At 36.1% G+C, this 19154-nt stretch overlaps 1 protein-coding gene across 1 annotated transcript; it reads left to right on the top strand.

Annotated features, from left to right (window-relative positions):
• Positions 1–1738: 1738 nt before the first annotated feature.
• KLHL7 (kelch like family member 7) lies at positions 1739–13143 on the top strand. The gene is made up of 11 exons (XM_081343771.1): positions 1739–1996; positions 2769–2871; positions 3779–3872; positions 4210–4334; positions 4728–4903; positions 5503–5677; positions 6789–6931; positions 7636–7876; positions 9252–9453; positions 9782–9879; positions 10984–13143. Exons 1-11 carry the CDS (start codon positions 1877–1879, stop codon positions 11265–11267), a joined length of 1761 nt encoding a protein of 586 aa, XP_081199897.1. The 5' UTR covers positions 1739–1876; the 3' UTR covers positions 11268–13143.
• The last annotated feature ends 6011 nt before the right edge of the window (positions 13144–19154 follow it).

The following is a 19154-nucleotide window of genomic DNA, read 5'->3' as shown; positions in this document are numbered from 1 at the left end:
TATAATCAGAGATTAGTAGAATAGTGAAGGAAATTCAGGTGTGTATTTTTTTAAAACATAAACCATTTTTTCCTCACCAACGAGTAATCATTTGGGGGATAATTCTAAAATCTGTATTTACCTTGTATTTCTGAAGTACAGAAAAAAATAAAAAAAATTTAAAAAAATCAATATACACTAACTTTTCTTGTTTACAACAGTATGAAAAATATTTTTTTCTGCAATTCCTTGGGCAACTTTATTATTAGCATAACTGTTTTCAATGCTAATTTTCCAGTTCTGTATACAGGGTTTTCTTCCAAGAGATGTGTTACAGTTGGTTTTCTGTAGAACATAACTCATGCATCATCTCTGGATACATTATTGAAATAACTTGTTAAGAAAGAGAAGAGAAAGAATCACACTGCTATTTTGGGTTTTTAAAGCCATTGTTCTACTTTAGGAAACTGGATATAAATCTTTCATTCTCATTATTATATGCTGATATGTTGATTATACAACTTTAAACCAAGAATTAAACTTTGTTACAGTTGGTTTTACAGCAGTTTTTAAACTCATATCTAGTTACCTATAAATTACTGGTGCTATTTTGAGGCCTTTTCTCTTTATTGATGTGTTGGAGCTGTCACTGGAAATCATAGAAATTCCAATATCTGGGGGGAAAAACTAATAGTTACAGTTTACAAAAAACAATAGTACAATAGTACACTAGGAAACAGTCCATATGATGGTTGCTTTCTAAACCAAGGCAGCTTTGGAAATAAGAATAATCCTGAAATAGAGGTGTAATTATGGTTTCTTGTGTTTGTTTATTGTTCACCTTTTCTCAGGTATACAAATCAACTGAAGATACAAAAGAAATTCAGTTTCTGAGTTTTATCTGCCAGATCTCTGTGCAAACACTGGAAAATTAAAAGCATCTTGTTAACTGCCCCAGTGTTGTTAAGAGGGTGGAAAATTGCTGCAATTGATAATTAAAAGCAAGCTCTGGAAAAACCCTACATAAATGTAAATTTACTGAAATCTGTGTATCATTTCTTAATTGTATTAATACTTTACCTAATACATCCTGGACAAAAATCCTGAGCATGTGTGCTTAAAATATTTGCTTTTCTTTGTAACATCCCATTTTATTTTTATTTTTCTTCAGTTTTTCTTTGATGTCCCCAAAGAATCCGGAGACAAAAGGTATGTGAAACTCTTAGAGAGAAAAAAGATGGGGTAAATATAGAATACTGAGCTATCTAAAATCTGTCTAATGCAGTTGCTTTTGTTCCAGTTAATTGATGCTTAAATTTTTCTGGGTTTTTTTAAAAAAAATTTAAACACGGTTACTGAAAGCAAACCAGATTGCGCGCGTCATTACTAAAAAAGGAAGGAAATATTTAACATCGATTCGCTAAGCTCAGCCTCGCTGAGTTTCCTTACACACATTCGCTACCCATCATCCACCGCCTCTTTTTTGTAAAAAAAATATATCTCTATATCAGTAGGACGTGATGACGACACGCACTGGCTCATTCTTTGTTTACATCCCTCCTCTTTCCGACCCCTCCAAATCCTTGTTTGCGGCGAGATTGGCTGTAAGAGATGGCAGAGAGATTCGCGATCTGCCTCCTGATTGGCTAGAGTGTTCATAAAAAAAGGTGGAAAGCGGCCGTGGGGGGGTGCGGCTTTGCGTGGTTGCGCTGTCCGCTGATTCTCAGTGCGGTAGTGCCTCCGCTCGGCCGCCTGCCTCTTAGGTTGAGGAAGCGATCATTGCTTCGCGCCGGTTCCTGCATTATCGCCTTGTGTGAACCCGCGTTGGTTTGGCAAGTCCTCGCTACCTTGACGGCAAGAAGAACAGGCAGAAGGTGGAAGAGAACAGGAGCAGAGAATGGCGGCATCAGTGCCAGATAAAAGCTGTAAGAAGAAAACGGAGAAAAAGCTGGCTGCTCGAGAAGAAGCCAAATTATTGGCCAGCTTCATGGGAGTCATGAATAACATGAGGAAGCAAGTAAGTCAAGGAAAGGAGGGCGGAGGTGAGGTGGGTGAACTCTCGGCCCTCCTGTAAAGAAGCCTTGGCTGAGCTTGTCGCCTTGTGGGGTCCAGCCATATCCCAGCACGGGTGGGGACTAGGGGTTCGGATCCCTGCTCGAAACCGAGGCACCAAATCTATGGCAGTTTCAAGTCTCTAGTGCAGTCGTCTTTAACGTGCCCCCTTCCTAGTGTAGAATGTCCCTCTGAAAAGGGGATGGAACGCTTCCTTGCCCCTATTTGAAGGGGTTGACTTGGCATTATTTTGTTATTTTAGTGTTCTTCAGTATGGCAAATGAGGGCGGGGTGCCTGGTGCTGTCCTCATAAAGCTGCTGGTTAATTGGTGGGATTTGAACTAAGAGCATCTTGGGTTTGTCACCCTGTCTCTTACATTAGTGTAATTATTTGTTTCTTTTACATAGGAATTGCAATTCTGATACTCTAGAAGAATTGTTAAGGTGGGGTTCTATAGCCCAGTCTGTTCTATTTGGTACAGGTTACTGTTTAATTATGTTAACCTTAAACATTAAGTTGAAGATGATACGGTATGCTCTGATACTATCCTCAGGTAGTTCAGTGTTTCTCAGTCTCAGCAACTTTCATATCGTGGAGTTCAGCTTCCAGAATTCACCAGGTTGCAAGCTTAGGTTTAGTTTAGTGAAGAAAATAAATATTTCTACCATTTCTCTGAATATAAGAAATATTGTATTTCTGTATGATAACTTTGTGCTTTTTTTGGGTCCTATTTTAGAAGACACTGTGTGATGTTATACTGATAGTCCAAGAAAGAAGGATCCCAGCTCACCGGGTAGTACTTGCTGCAGCCAGTCACTTTTTTAACTTGATGTTTACTAGTAAGTTTTTTTTCCACTTCAGCTTTTAATATTATCTCTAGATTCGCAAAAAAGGGAAAATTTTAATCAGTAGTTAGTATTGAACAAGTCTTACTACAGTAACTCCTACAATCCCATTTAGACCATACATTAATGCCTTCATTCAGTATTTCGTTTTCTATACATAGTTTATTGATAATTTTCTATGGGTAGTTTTAGATAGCAGGAAAAAGCAAAGCATGTTTTATGAGGAGAATATGAAAATAGTCTTTCAGGATAAAGCCTAACATTCTATCCTACGTGGGACTGGATCATCAGATATTTCTAAATAGTCCACAAATAGGTGGTCAAGTGCAAATATCCACTGTGCCATTGCCATTGTTGAGAATCTGAGCTAATTTACTTCTGACTCAATTGTGCTTCTGGAACAATGACAGAACTTTCACTTTGAAACAGAATGCTGTGTGGAGTTTGGGGGTGCTGGTAAGAACTTCTGCTTTACTCTTATCTCCTCAGCTTTTCTGCTGTTGCTAAGCTACTTTAGTACACAATGTTCTCATAAATGTCCTAAACTGAAAAAGGGAGAGTAAACTTTGATGTTTTGCAGCTCCTTTCACTTGTGTCCAGCTTCCCTTCCTGCACTAAAAAAAATCGGTCAGGAAAGGGATTGTGGGTCTGGCTTGATACAGTACTGTTACTTAGTCCACTGAGCCATAATTCTTGGTAGCTGTAAGTAGGATAGATGTGGGATACTACTACATAGTGTTTGTGAAGGACAATAGTGGAAGTACCTAAAGGGGGATATGAGTGTTCCACAACTGCATCTGAGAAGGGCTCCCGAAAGAAACAACTTTGCCCATTCACAGATCAGAATAATAGCTCTGCAAGATTTTAAAAATAACTCTTGATAATATTTATATAATTGCAGCAAATATGATTGAATCAAAGTCATTTGAAGTTGAATTAAAGGATGCTGAGCCAGACATAATTGAACAGCTGGTTGAATTTGCTTATACTGCAAGGTGAGTATATCACAATATTCACTATTGCTAGCCATCTACAATTAAAAATCTAGAGAACTTTGTTCATGTGATTAACTTGGGCATTCAAATACCAAATATTAGTATCTCTAATACAGAATGGTTTGTTTTAAATGTTGCAAGAAATATTCACCTTAACTTTATATGCAAATTTTATAGCTGTATTTCTCTACTTTTTTAATTGTTAAGGTTAAGAAAATGTTCTCAAGGATGCTTTTTTAAAATACCATTTATAGACTTTAATATAGTGTATATGTGCTAGGATTTATATGTATATAATTCTTAAAATGTTTATTTTTGTAAACATTGGTTTTTTCAGAATTTCTGTGCACAGCAACAATGTCCAATCATTGTTGGATGCAGCAAATCAATATCAAATTGAACCTGTGAAAAAAATGTGTGTAGAATTTTTAAAAGAGCAAGTGGATGCTACAAATTGTCTTGGTAAGGCATCTTCCTCCTGTTAAAGATATTCCAAGGTTTCCAAAGTTTGGAATGAAAAACTTTGTCCACTGTATATTATATTTTAGAAAACAATTTTTATAATATATTTAATGTATAATTTGGTTAAGATTTGAAAATGAGCATATTTCAAAACATAGAAATTGGGGGACTGATTTCTAGTACAAAGCCAGCTGGGTGATTTTGGGACAATCATTTTCTCTCAGCCCAGGAAGCAGGCATTGGCAAATCACTTACGCAATCTTATCAAGAAAACTGCAGAGACTTGTCCAGGCAGTTGCCAAGAAGCATCACTGACTCAAAAGCACAAAAGTATAAAGCATATTTTATATAATATCTCACAAATCTAGCACTTTTCCCCCTCTCTTGCATTAGGTATAAGTGTATTAGCAGAGTGCCTTGACTGCCCAGAACTGAAGGCCACCGCAGATGATTTTATTTATCAACACTTCACAGAGGTGTACAAGACAGATGAGTTTCAACAGTTAGATGTTAAACGTGTGACACATCTCCTCAACCAAGACACTCTAACTGTAAGAGCTGAAGATCAGGTAAATATTTTTTTAAAAAAAAACTTTTTTAAAAATCCTATTTCCTCCTCAGTGTCAGGTCTTCTAACAGAAGCCTGCACAGTACCTTAGCTGATCTCAGCACTCTTCTGGACAAAGTGCTCTGATGTCATTCCTGCGATCTGTTGGAGCCACATTTCCAGCTTGGGAGTCACAGCCGCAAGTACTTCTACCATCACTAAAACCCCTCTGGACTTTACTTTCCACATCTAGTTCTTCCTTCAGGCTATAGTTGATACACAATTTTGAAGTTCCTTCCTTATGGACATGACATTCTTAATGTTAGCAGTTAATGAGGAACAGCTATTATTAATATGAACATTTGTTTTCCAAGTTTCCTTACCAATTTTGTATGAAAAAAAGAACTCATCAATTGATATTGACAGGTGGTGACTGAAGAAAAAAATGTCTCAAGTAATAGTAACTTTTCCTGTTAAAGGTCCAAGGTTAAGTTAACAAAGTTAAGTTTTAAATGGAGTTTTAAAAGTTTCTTATTTTAAATAAGAATACTTTCTTTGCCATTTCTAAAATAGACTGCTATGTATATATGCCTAATCAAGTATCTTTTCTTATCTTTCCAGGTTTATGATGCTGCTGTCCGTTGGTTAAAATATGATGAGCCAAACCGTCAACCCTACATGGTTGATATCCTTGCTAAAGTCAGGTTTCCTTTAATTTCAAAGAATTTCCTTAGTAAAACTGTACAGGCAGAGCCACTTATACAAGACAACCCAGAGTGTCTCAAAATGGTTATAAGTAAGTTTTCAACATTCTAATACTGATTTCTTCTATGGGCTGCTTATTTCACCATATAAGTTTATAAAAATAACACCTTGAAAAAGTGCTGATTTTGTCCTTTGGGGGTGGACGGGTAAGAAACCAAGTATCTTTTAAATTCTCCTAGCTTCCTCCTTCCAAAAAGATGTTCTCAAACTCCAGTCTTTCAGGGAAATCTGTTATTTCACAGGTCAAGAAGTCCCACCCTTGCTTTGGACAAGGATGATTTGCAGTAGATTGACAAATTCTAATCATAAAACAAGTAACAGTCACTGCTGTGAATGTTTTTTGATAGTTCCTTTGAAATTGGTTTAATGGAACTTGCTGTTTAGTTTAGGGATATCTGCACAAAGCATGTTACACATTTTAGAATGGCAATTGTGCATTCTTGAAATGATTTAGCTAGAGTTATAGTTTTGTTCGGTAAAGGTTAGAGGAATTCAATGAATTACATGTTGATCTGCCTTTAAATCTTTCAACAGCCAGCTGGTTTAGGTCAAAGAAGCCAGACTGTTGATTCACTATGGTAAATCTATCTTGGCAGTGTTAAAGATCATCTTTCACTTTCAGTTTGTTTCTAGGCAGAATTTGAGATTATCTTCTTGAACTACATACTTGGGATTTGGCAATCTAAAATGTCACCTTAGTCCTTGTGGTTTCTTTTTTGTCTTGGGTGTTTTGCTTGTGAAATTCTCTCCATAGAATGTCCAAGTAAAGGTTTATATCCAATATTCTCTCATGCAGTCAGTACCTCTCCTTTCCTTTGAAGTCAAGATAGTCTGGTACTTTGGTGCTCTCTATACAGTAATAATGGGATAGTAATGAAACTTCAGCTTTACCAGAATGACTGGAAAGAAAGGTTATGGCCTTGCTTCCTGACAGGTCTGCATATATTGAAATTACTGTTTAATTATGCGTGTGAACATGAAAAGGTGAGGAAATAAACAATGCTTCATAGAAGGAAGAAATTGATACCATCTTGTACTTGATGACCTTATACGAAAGATGTACATAATAGTTATGCCTTCTTATGTTGGAAAACATATAACTTTAAACTGCACAAAATCATTTTTTTTTCTTTTTCGTGTAGGTGGAATGAGATACCATCTCCTTTCTCCGGAAGACAGAGAAGAATTGGTGGATGGGACTCGTCCAAGAAGGAAAAAGCACGAGTACCGTATTGCCTTGTTTGGAGGATCACAGCCACAATCAAGTCGATACTTCAATCCAAAGGTAATTCTGATCTTCCATTGTTTGTTATGGATTGGATGTACAATATAAAGGTATATCTTTACTTAATGTGTCATCTTAATATTGCTGCATCTTGTGACTTTGGTCTAGGTTATGGTAACTTTATTACTTTCATTTCAAGCAGAACCTAATTTATCTGTACACCAAAGGAGTGAAAACCTGAGAGATGTACTTAAATTGCAGGTGTTTGCTGTTAATATAGTATCTTTTGTTTACATGTTTGTAAACTTTGCAGATAGAGATTGTTTTTCCTAAATAAATCAGGGCAAACTGGACTCATAATGAATCATGCACTGGGAGATTACAGCTCTGTTTTGAGGTTGCTGTAGCAATCTAAGACTTTTTAAATATATTATTGTTAGGAACATGTCTGACATAGTTCACATGATTTACTTAACATCCATGATGATTCATTTCGTAGCCATAGTAAAAACAGTCATAAAATCAAATCAGTTCACCTGGTCACCCACTTAACAACTGCAGTGACTTACAAACAAAATTCCATGGTCCAATGTGGTTTCTCAATATATCATGTTCTGAGGATAACATGAACAGAAATATTCATGTTACTCTCAAAAAGTGGAATAAACTAAAATATTAATGATCCCAAAACTTTGAAGACTTTTTTTTTTGCAGAAGGACATGGCTGAAAATATTCTATAAGGCTTTGATTTATTTTTATACAGGATTACAGCTGGACAGACATCCGATGTCCATTTGAAAAGCGGAGGGACGCAGCTTGTGTTTTCTGGGATAATGTAGTTTATATTTTGGGTGGTTCCCAGCTTTTCCCTATAAAACGAATGGATTGCTATAATGTTGTTAAAGACAGCTGGTACTCCAAACTGGGTCCTCCAACTCCTCGGGACAGCCTTGCAGCATGTGCAGCAGAGGGTAAAATTTACACATCTGGTGGTTCAGAAGTAGGTAAGACACATTTAAGGACATGGGTGTGGGAACTTTAAAAGCAAAGCTGCACTTGTTACTGTATTGTTGCAAAATACCTCTTTTAAAAGAACTAGATTACACTGAACACAATTATGCCCATTTTGAATCCACGTGATAGCACAGTAATACTACATGCATTATTTAAACTATATTTCCTCTGATACAATTGAAGGTTTTACAACTTCACAACTTGGATTATTTTCTAAACATACATAGATATTTATTTGGGAATAAATTTCACTTAATGCACTCAGTCTTGACTGATTAGACTTGAATAAGACTATGCCATTGATTTTATTAATGTGTTGATAAACATGTGAAATACAGCTCTTTGCAAAAAAAAATCTTTTTGATAATTTTCCTTACTAGATTTTTTAGAACTTTTTCCTTGTATATGTGTATACTTGTATAAAGGTAAAGGTTCCCCCGCACATGTGTGCTAGTCATTTCTGACTCTAGGGGCCGGTGCTCATCTCCGTTTCAAAGCCGAAGAGCCAGCGCTTGTCCGAGGATGTCTCCGTGGTCATGTGGCCGGCATGACTAGACACCAAAGGTGCACGGAACGCTGTTACCTTCCCACCGTAGTGGTCCCTATTTTTCTACTTGCATTTTTACGTGCTTTCGAACTGCTAGGTTGGCAGAAGCTGGGACGAGTAACAGGCGCTCACTCTGTTACGCGGCACTTGGGATTCGACCCGCCAAACTGCCGACCTTCTGATTGACAAGCTCAGTGTCCAAATATTTAAAAAAAATCCTCTCATTATTTTCTCTCATTACTCATGGTAATAAATTAACCTGCATCTATCACAAGACACATACCCAGTATAACTACAGTATTAGCCGTGACCCAGCCGCATTATGTGGTAGACTGTTTTACTTCTTTCCTGGGCTTCTGCTTTAGGAGTAGCATGTAATTACAGCCATTTTCCCGCTGGACTTTCCTTTGGAAAGCCATTTTCTATGCCTCTTGAGTCGCTGAAGGGACAGCATGCATATCTCAAATTTTCTCCTCTGCTAGCATGGCAAAAACATTCTTAGATTTTATTCACATTAAAGGGGACACACAAACCACTATTGCTCATTTGTTCTTTTCTGTGCTTCTACTGAGAATTCCAATAAAAACTGCTTTTTTTTCTTCCATTAATCAGATGTTGTCCTCAATATGACTGATCTGATTTGATGTTGAAAAATTGAGAAAGAGATGTCAAGTTAGCATTCCCTGGAAATAGTGTGTCAAAATCTGGACCTCTACTGAGAATTTATTGTCTATGTTATTTGCCTACTAAGAATATTATCTTAACAAGCAGATAGTCTCATTGTCTAAGTGATTCTATTTTGTCTTTGTTGGTTAAAGGAAATTCTGCTTTATATTTATTTGAATGCTATGATACAAGAACAGAAAGTTGGCACACAAAGCCCAATATGCTGACTCAACGATGTAGTCATGGGATGGTTGTAGCAAATGGCCTGATTTATGTATGCGGAGGAAGTTTAGGGAACAATGTTTCTGGAAGAGTCTTGGGCTCCTGCGAAGTTTATGATCCAGCAAAGGAAACGTAAGTTCTGACTTTATTCCCTGTCAAAAGCTTTTACCAGCAATGGGTTTCTTTACATTGTAAAATGGTAGAAAAGTTTGATTTCAAAGCTGTTTACTCGCCCTTCAAAACACTGAAATTACTTTATTCTTATTTGGGGAGGAAAATGTAAAAGAGCCACCAAAGAACCACTCTCCATTTTAAATGGAGCTGCAACTCATGTGCCGGGCTTTATTGAGATAAGAGAACTACTGAGTAACAGCTAATTATAACATTTCTCATTAAGTCTTGATCACATTTAATGTAAAAGAAAATATGGTATGAAATTGTGCATTTTAAATATTTGCAGGTGGACTGAGCTATGTCCAATGCTTGAAGCCCGAAAGAACCATGGTTTGGTGGTTGTGAAAGATAAAATATTTGCTGTAGGGGGGCAAAACAGCTTAGGTATGTATTAATAATTTATTTTACCTAACTGCCATGAGGCTATATGGACTGTTGCAGTATTAAAATAAAATAAAATCCTAAATTCTGCTTTCTGAAAGATAAAGACTGATGCTTGCAGTATGGGCTTTAAAGAGCTGTCACAATATTTCAAGCAGATTGACATAAGTGGAAAAATATTGTTAAACACCAGAAGGCTTAAATGCCAGAAAGTAGTTCCCTAAAACCACCCCATCCTGATTCTCTCTAAACAGGAACTATCAAATCTCCTTTATCCCTGAGTTTTTTTCATATTAATGATAAGTTAAAATGTCAACTTTTCAGAAAGGACAACAGCCATATACCACCAGATATAAATATATGATACCATGTAAATAAAAAGCAGATGCTAATTACACAATAGTGATTAAAATATTTCCTTATAATATCTGTAGCCATATTCTGATAATATTCCTAACAAATTAACAATATATAGTTTTAATTTTAATATTCCTAATCTTTCTTAAAATTTTATATTTCCAATGTATCTTGTAAATAGTTTTTTATATTGCAGTTCTATACGTATTTATCTGGAAATAAGAATGATAACTTTGTGGAACTTAGTTAACAAGCTAACAGTACAGTTTAGATAAATAGTACAATTTCAATGATTTTGTGGCTTTATGATTCCATTTTATTACATCCTCACTACTTATGGAAGTTTTGTATTTGTGATGAAGCATAGCTCTGGTGTATCAATATTCCTTTTTCTTAATTTTAAATAATAGATGAAGTTCCTTTACAACATTAAACATTTAAGATTTTAAGGCTACATATTCCCATTTCTTAGAAGTAAGTTCTATTAAACTCTGAAATTCAGGATATTAAATTATTATTTCACAATAATTATTTCATCAACTTTACATAGTTTGAAAGTTATTTTTCATCTCTAGGGCCCATATATTTTACCTGTTTTTATAGTAAACTAAATGTTCATTTAAACCACTCAATTAACATAATTTATTATATTGGTAAAATATTTTTAATTTCTTAGAAAAAAGTTTTAATCCTAAAATGATAATGACAGTTATATTGGCTTCATACTTATTTTCTTTCTTCCTTGTAAAGGTGGCTTAGACAGTGTGGAATACTATGACATTAAACTGAATGAATGGAAGATGGTTTCCCCAATGTCGTGGAAAGGTGTAACGGTAAAATGTGCTGCTGTGGGTTCCACAATTTATGTTCTAGCTGGATTTCAGGGTGTAGGTCGCTTGGGGCACATTCTTGAATATAATACTGAAATTGACAAATGGACAGCAAATTCTAAAGTTCGTGCTTTCCCAGTGACCAGCTGTTTAATTTGTGTAGTTGATACTTGTGGAGCAAATGAGGAAACATTAGAAACTTAAAAAAATTTAGGATTATCAAAAAGTACTCCTGAAAGAGATTGCTATTTGTTTTGTTCTACCGTTTAGTTGTGTCTTGCCAGTCCATAATGTGTGAACTGAATGTAGAAAAAAAAATTGGACTGTGATTTTCATTATTATTTCAACTTGTTTCTATAATTTGGGTTTTCTCATTTGAGCACTGTTCATTAGTGTCCCTTTTATGCATCGGAATTATTTCAATTTCTCTAAATCAGGACTGAAGAGAAATAAAAATTTCTGAAGATGCACATATAATATTTTTCAAAAAAAACCTGTCTAATATGCATTGCTAATTATTTTAAGAATAACCTCTTCATTAATCTTCATTTTTCATGAAAAGCACTGAAATTCTTCAGGTAGGAAACTCGCAAAACATACTATTATGTTGCTCAAACTTGTGTTCATGGTTCCCACCTCATTACATAATTCAAGTTCTGTAATTTTGTTGCCGATAATTGCAATAAATTAATTCCAATACTATTAATCTTCTCTATATACTTAACTTACTCTAATAAAAAAGTATTGTTATTGCACATGACCATTCTCTCTCTTTAAATATTTGTATCACATAACCAAAGTGGTGTCAAAGTAGAGGCAAATAATTTCCTGAACAGACGTTCTTAATTCCATCTATACAAAGTTTTATTCCCTGGAGTGTAGTTCCATATATTCGTTCAATCATGCATATAGGAGCTGTGCTTTTGATAAGTGCATCTACTTTCTGAAATATTACAGGTGTAAACAAGATACTATGGTAAATTTCTTTTATTTGCAAGTAAGTGTTGGTGAATTTAAGAATAAAAACCAGTCCTTTATTTGCACATATGGGGAAAAGTAGGGATACTGCAGTAGAAAATTTCAGAAATGGTTTTCTGCAACTTCTATTTTTAAAGTTTTGTCCTGAACTGCAATCCATTTTATTTTTCTTTTGTTTATGAATTAAACTCAATGCTACTTAAAATCTGCATAGTTTTGAGCTGATTTCCTTTCCTCAAGCTACTTATAAAAATTCATAATCATTTCTTACATGTCAAATAAGATTGCAGTAATATTTCAAAAATATAATGTATATGTACTTTAAAAGTACTCATTTATAACCCTCCATATGAGAAAGTTGAATGATAGCACTTACGTATAATACTTTTTGGGGTATAAACATACATTGCTTTGCCTAATTTTTCTCTACATATTTTTGCAGTTAAGGGGGGGGGGGAAGAGAGAGAGAGAAAGAGACTAATTTCTTCTAAATTGAAACATTCTATATTGATCAAGGTATATCTTTGTGTATCTTAGTATTTGCTTTTTGTCATGAAAATCTGAACTTACTACTTTAAACAGCTTTGGATTCAAGTTGGATTTAAAAACAAATTCCTAAGCAAACTGAGGTGCGTTTTTTCAATTAATAGATTGTCCAAAAATAAAATATTAATCCATGTAATTTTCAAGCAATGAAAATGCTAGAGGGAGTTTCATAAAACCAATATAAACTAATGCAAGTTGTATTGTTTTCCATAGGTTTACATTTCTCCATGTTATTTGTCTAGGCAGAATGTGACAGGTATGTTTCATTGTGAGGTCTTAGTTTATGAACATTATGTGCAAAAAGTTTTGATTTTGTGTATTGCTGGGCACCTATTAAAAATCTTGTATACTGAATAATTTTGTTATGTATCAGAATTTTGGAAGTGAAGCAAATACCTCAGTGAGGCTTTTGTGGTCAGTTAATTTTATTAAATATTTGTTCCTAAAAATGTGTTGTTTTTATTTATTACTTGTTGTATGAACAGTCTAAGCAATCTTTATCCATTAAATAATAACCCAATGGCATTTTAGACCGCTTTAAAGACCTGGCTGTTTCTTCAGGCCTTAACCAAAGGTGGCTGAAACTTTCACATTCCCCCAAATGGCTGGCTCAGGAATTCTGGGAGTTGAAATCCACAAGTCATAAAAAACCAAGGTTGCCTACCCCTGGTCTGGTGGATTCACCATCTTTTCCCCCCCTTCTTTTTCTTTTCTGGTCTGGTTCTGTTTTTATCCTTTGTTTTGTTGTTTGTTGTACTATGAGCCATCCAGAAGTCACCTGGAGTCAGGCAGTAAAGTGAAGTTAAAGATAAAACTGTTATTGGTTCACATTCTGTTGCAGCAATAGAAAATTATAGCCCTTTTTTAAACTATGTCCCATATACTTAGAAAATTGTTAAATAGTACAAGACTTGACAAATATGTTAATGGTTGAAGCCACTGTTTCTAAGGGTGCCAAGAACTAGTTTGTGAGATGAGCAGATTCTAGCATCTATACCACTGATTTGTGATTTTTGGATCACATGCAGGATGTACTATGGAGATTATTTTGGCAAGATTATAATGTAGGAACCTCTTTTCATTCAATGGTCCTTAATCTTCGGGAGCCACCTGCCATACATGGAAAGTACAACAATCTCACATATATTGCAAACTTGGGTTCCACTAATCATTAGGCTCATAAATGTGCTAAGCCAAAACAGTAGATTACATTGTGGTTTAGCATGCATGAATTCAGACAGTATTAGATTGCTGCATCAAAGTATGTGCCTGAAGGATATAGCTACTCCAAAACATTTTCCTAGAAGGCAAATTAAAAAACACAAAGATGGAGGGGAAGCACTCTACTATTTTGAAGAGTTTCCTACTCCAATAATTTTCATAGAAGACAAACCATAAATACAAAGATCACTTATGCCAAATTATTTTAATATTTGATTTCAAAAATCACAGCATAGTACTGAATCAGTTTCACAAAATACAGATTGATAATCAAAGAGTTGAAGCACCAACCAGACAATATTCCTGACAGAACACTAAATGAAAAATGGCGAACATCACCCCTCCTTGCACACCATAAAGCATCTTCCACAACTACTATTTTCCATGAAGCTCTGTCACTATATTGCTTTACATTTCAAAATGAGGGACTTAACAAAACTATAATTGCCTAGTATTTTTATTTGGATCTAAAAGCATTCCTGAAAATAAAAGTGGCAAGGGAAAGCCAACTGATCAAGTGGTTAAGGCACCAGCTAAAAAGCAGGAGACGGTCATTTCAAGTCCAGCCTTAGCTTAAAGCTGGCTGGGTGACTTTGGGCCAGTTACTTTCAGCCCAACCTCACAGGATTGTTGTGGAGAAAATAGAGGAGAAAGGTATCTTCAACTGTCTGTTAGGACATAATTATAATTTTACAGTGGCTACATTTAGAAAATAAGACCTACTCTTCAATAGTTGTGATGAAATAGACATTTTACAATTACAACTTCATAGAAAACATAGTTGCCAAAATCCACTACTACATATCTACTACTGTGCTACTATCATCTTATCATTTGGAGCCTCCAAGAAAGATAAAGCAAAAGGGGACAAAAGTCATAATGATAAAACACTGAAACTACTTGTTAAATAAATGCCATTGCTTTGGTAAGAAAAAAGAACCAGTAATACAATATTTAAAATATTAAATAAACTAACGAAACAAAAAGAGAAACTCATTTTTTTAAAAAAAAAACCATTATAACATGATTTTGTGGAGTAAAAACAGATCAGTCTTTCAATTTTGTTATTCAAAAGGATGAACACAAATCAATCCAAGATTGTACTACTTCAGACTAACAATGTTTCTACCATAACAAAAAAGTTTTTGTTGTACCCAGCATTAAATACAAATCATTGTTCTTCCATTATTTGTAACTACTAAATTCAATTAAATATATACAACTATTTCTACATCACAAAACTTGTAACCAACCAAGATGTGTTTGGTTGCTAGGCATGCACAACACACTACATTAAAAAGTTTGATTAGTTTATGACGGAGCACGTTGTGTAAAAGATAAGTCTTTTCCCCATTTTCTCAACCCCTCTAATTTCAAAATATAAAAGTGGGATTGGTATTAGTGGCATAATACGGAGACTTCCTGCTGAATGTCGCCTTCAGAGGCGCATTAAATTCTTATCACTATATATTCGGGTGCCTGTTCTTTTTAATTAAATGTAACGAGATATCTAAAATCAGATTTTTAAAAAAAAACAATTACTTTTTCCAATGTTGAAGGGCAATCTGCCAATGTATTTACTTCCGCCAGGGTAGACTTGTCGTCTTTACGTCATCATTAGACGCCCTGATTACTGCGTGCCAAGGCACGCCCAAGTCTGCCTAGCCCTGGGGAAAATCTTTCGGAGCGGATACGGTAGTGGAAGCAAAGCGGGAAATTTCTCATGGCTCATAATTCTGGTCGGGTTTGCTCTTATTACTTACAGGGCAACTGCCGTTTCGGTGATAGATGCTGGTATGAGCATCCACGTGGTGGCAGAGCCAGCCAGGCCTTTGGCGAAAACTCAGGTGCGGAGGGGATTTGGGTGCTCCATCAGCCGTTAAGGGTCGCCACTTGCAGTTTCTAGGCTTAATTCCCGCGGAGAACGTGGCTGCATAATGGTTATTTACTCGTGAGAGAAAGGTCCACCCCCGCCTTCTAGGCTGCCAAAGACATTCGGACAAGTGTTGGTTTTTACCTAGTTTGCTTATATTTTGCTCTTGACCCCGTCCAGCCTCTTTTACTGTGATAGATTGTAACCAAACTTCTCCGTACTTTTTATTAGGATGCTTTCTCTTATTTCTTGACCGCTGTCTTTGCAAGAGAATCCTATAAGAGTTAACAAAGTTAAAACGGACTTCAAAAAATATTGAAATCCATTAAATAAGATTAAAACGAGGTTCGTTACAAAAGCAATGTTAATGGGCAATGCAGTCTCGTTCTGTAATTACTGTTCAGCCAGTGTGCTTGAAGTTGTTATCCTACTCATGAAACACATGTTAGTCTTCTATGGATTGCAGTGGGATCTACTTTGAGTAGAACTAAATTATCCCACCCTAAGTTCATTTAGGTCTCTTCCACTTCAGCTGCCACAGCAATGTGTAATTGCAGTTATTGAAAAATCACATGGTTCTATAATGGTGAGATGCCATTAAAGTTTGTTAGGCTTTTGGACACCTATAGAGATTAAACATAGGGACGCGGTGGCTCAGTGGGTTAGGACGCTGAGCTTGTCGATCAGAAGGTCAGCAGTTTGGCAGGTCGAATCCCGAGTGCTGCGTAACAGTGAGCGCCTGTTACTCTTCCCAGCTTCTGCCAACCTAGCAGTTCGAAAGCACGTAAAAAATGCAAGTAGAAAAATAGGGACCAGTACGCTGGGAAGGTAACAGCATTCCGTGCGCCTTTGGCGTCCAGTCATGCCAGCCACATGACCACGGAGACGTCCTCGGACAAACGCTGGCTCTTCGGCTTTGAAACGGAGATGAGCACCGGCCCCTAGAGTTGGAAACAACTAGCACACATGTGCGGGGGAACCTTTACCTTTACCTAGAGATTAAACAATTAAAAGCTGTTTGCTTTATTTCCATTTTGTGTAAATTCTAGTTTATACATACTTCTCTTGCTCACCTGTTGGAACACTGGCTGATTGTGGTCTCTGCAAATTCTCAGAATTTAAGTCCAGCACTGATAAAGATGTGAGGACAAACATCCTACAAAATAGCCAGCACCTGTGCTGCTATTGTCCTGTCTCTTTAAGGCCTCTCCCTAGCCATCACAGCAATTGTTACTTATAAAAACTGAGCAGAGGCAGCTGGGTATGGTGTGAGGGGGAAGGTGTGTGTGTGTATACATATCTAAAGCAACCTAAGCAGATAGAGATACTGTTCTTTACCAGTAGGACTTATAAATAGTAATTGGAGGAGCAGCAGGAGGAGGAGGTGTAGAAATGGGAAAGAATGGAGTAGTGAGCAGTGAATACTAGGCTTTGAGCGCTGTGTATTGGCTCTCTTAGATTTTGGAGCCCACTGACTTGGATACATGTAAAAAAGCCTACCCCTACCACAAATGTACAAATGGTGGTAGAGGTAGGTAGATATATAATTGGGATACCCAAAAGGTGGAATATCCAACCATACAAGTGGAGGTTAATAATAATAATAATAATAAGAAGAAGATGATGAAGTTGGAAGGGACCTTGGAGATCATCTAGTCCAACCCCCTGCTCAGGCAGGAAACCCTGTACCATTTCAGACAAATGGCTGGCCAGTCTCTTCTTAAAAACTTCCAGTGTTGGAGCATTCACCACTTCTGGAGGCAAGTTGTGCCACTGATTAACTGTTCTAACTGTCAGGAAATTCCTCCTTAGTTCTAAGTTGCTTCTCTCTTTGATTAGTTTCTATCCATTGCTTCCTGTCCTTCCTTTGGGTGCTTTGGAGAATAGCTTGACTCCCTCTTCTTTGGGCAGCCCCTGAGATATTGGAACACTGCTATCATGTCACCCCTCACCCTTCTCTTCATTAAACTATACATACCCAATTCCAGCAGCCGTTCCTTATATGTTTTAGTCTCCAGATCTCTAATCATCTTTGTTGCTCTTCTCTGTACTCTTTCTAGAGTCTCGACATCTTTTTTACATCGTGGTGGCTTAGACTAAAGCAGTTCAATAAACATTCCATGAAAAAACATTTGGCTAAAATGGGGCTATAAAAGGAAAGGAGTTTGCCTCACACAGACCTCAGACTGCAGGAATTGACCTGCATCCTGGCTACAGAAACCAGACCTCTTACCAGAATTTACACCAAACTAACATGGAAAAAGCAGAAGGTCAGATAGGCTGGAATGCAAAAAAGAGGCAAAAAGAGAACAGTGTAGGAGACTGATAGACCTCCTTAAAGGGATACAGTCACCAGAAGAGGCACATTACAGGAATAAAAATTAGCACAGTTGTGAAGTAATTTGGTGGGATATAAATCTTACTTTACAATGTAAAGTAATTAAGTATGGAACAAGAGTACAAAGCTTGTAATAATATGAATTCTGTTGTCATGGGATCTACATTTGAGTTACTTTCTGTAGGTTTTGAATTTGTACCCTGTCAAGTAGTCTTTGTGAGGCCCATTTTTGTCACTTAATTCTATGATATAGATTAAATTATTTTTTATTGCAAAGAAGATAAATGTTTGACACATAGTGTTCTTTTTCATTTAGGCTCTAACAGAAGAGGGGTTCAGGGTGGACAACACCATTCTGTTAGTTTTCAGGCATCTAATTATTCAAAATCTTCTAAGTGGAAAAGCAACAAAGATCCCAGATCCTCAAATTTTTCTCAGAATAGATTTGCTGCATTAGATTCAAGTGAACATGTGAATAAGGATATTCAACCTGATGAAGAAGAACTTCAGTAAGTGGCATTTTTCCAATTCTTTAATTACTATGAGATTTAAATGTACAGTTAAAAACAACAATCTTAAACTATGTCTTCAGTTCTTAGTCATTGTTGTTTATACAGTTCATTGAACTATTATAAATGCATACAGAATATGCAAATTGATTTGTAGAAATTTTATAGGTATAGTAGAGACCCCTGGGGCAAAGGCACTATCCTACTGGTATGGTTTCTTGATTGTAGAGCAGCACTCTCATCACAACTTACTCTGTCAGACTAACCAATTTTAGATCAGGTCCTATTTGCATTGGGAAAGAAAAAGGATTGTAGTTAAGTCTTTCATAAAATTAACTGCTTTTATATTCAGTAAGTCTTGATTTGTCTCCATGTTTAAAAAGAGTGAAACCTTAAGATTAGCTTAGCTTGATTTTACATCAGTTTAGTATGGGTTACAACTTTCCATTATCATTTATTCAGTGAAATAATAATGAAAGACATGGAGATTTGGGAATCTTCTGGACAATGGATGTTTTCCTCCTATTCACCAATGAAAGAAAAACCTAATATTTCAGGTACAAATTACTCTATTGTCAGGTCTCATTGGATGAGACATTGCACATATCTGTGTAACGAGGCACAAT

Source organism: Vipera berus (assembly GCF_964194415.1).
Source record: "Vipera berus genome assembly, chromosome: Z".
Lineage (NCBI taxonomy): Eukaryota > Metazoa > Chordata > Lepidosauria > Squamata > Viperidae > Vipera > Vipera berus.
This window is presented reverse-complemented; position numbering and strand designations above follow the sequence as displayed.

Bases quoted from the DNA above. Each gene is read 5' to 3' on its own strand.
- KLHL7 (XM_081343771.1), top strand. From the start codon at position 1,877: ATGGCGGCATCAGTGCCAGATAAAAGCTGTAAGAAGAAAACGGAGAAA. The intron at 4,904-5,502 runs GTAAATATTTTT...TTATCTTTCCAG, and splicing joins CTGTAAGAGCTGAAGATCAG to GTTTATGATGCTGCTGTCCG. The intron at 9,454-9,781 runs GTAAGTTCTGAC...AAATATTTGCAG, and splicing joins TATGATCCAGCAAAGGAAAC to GTGGACTGAGCTATGTCCAA.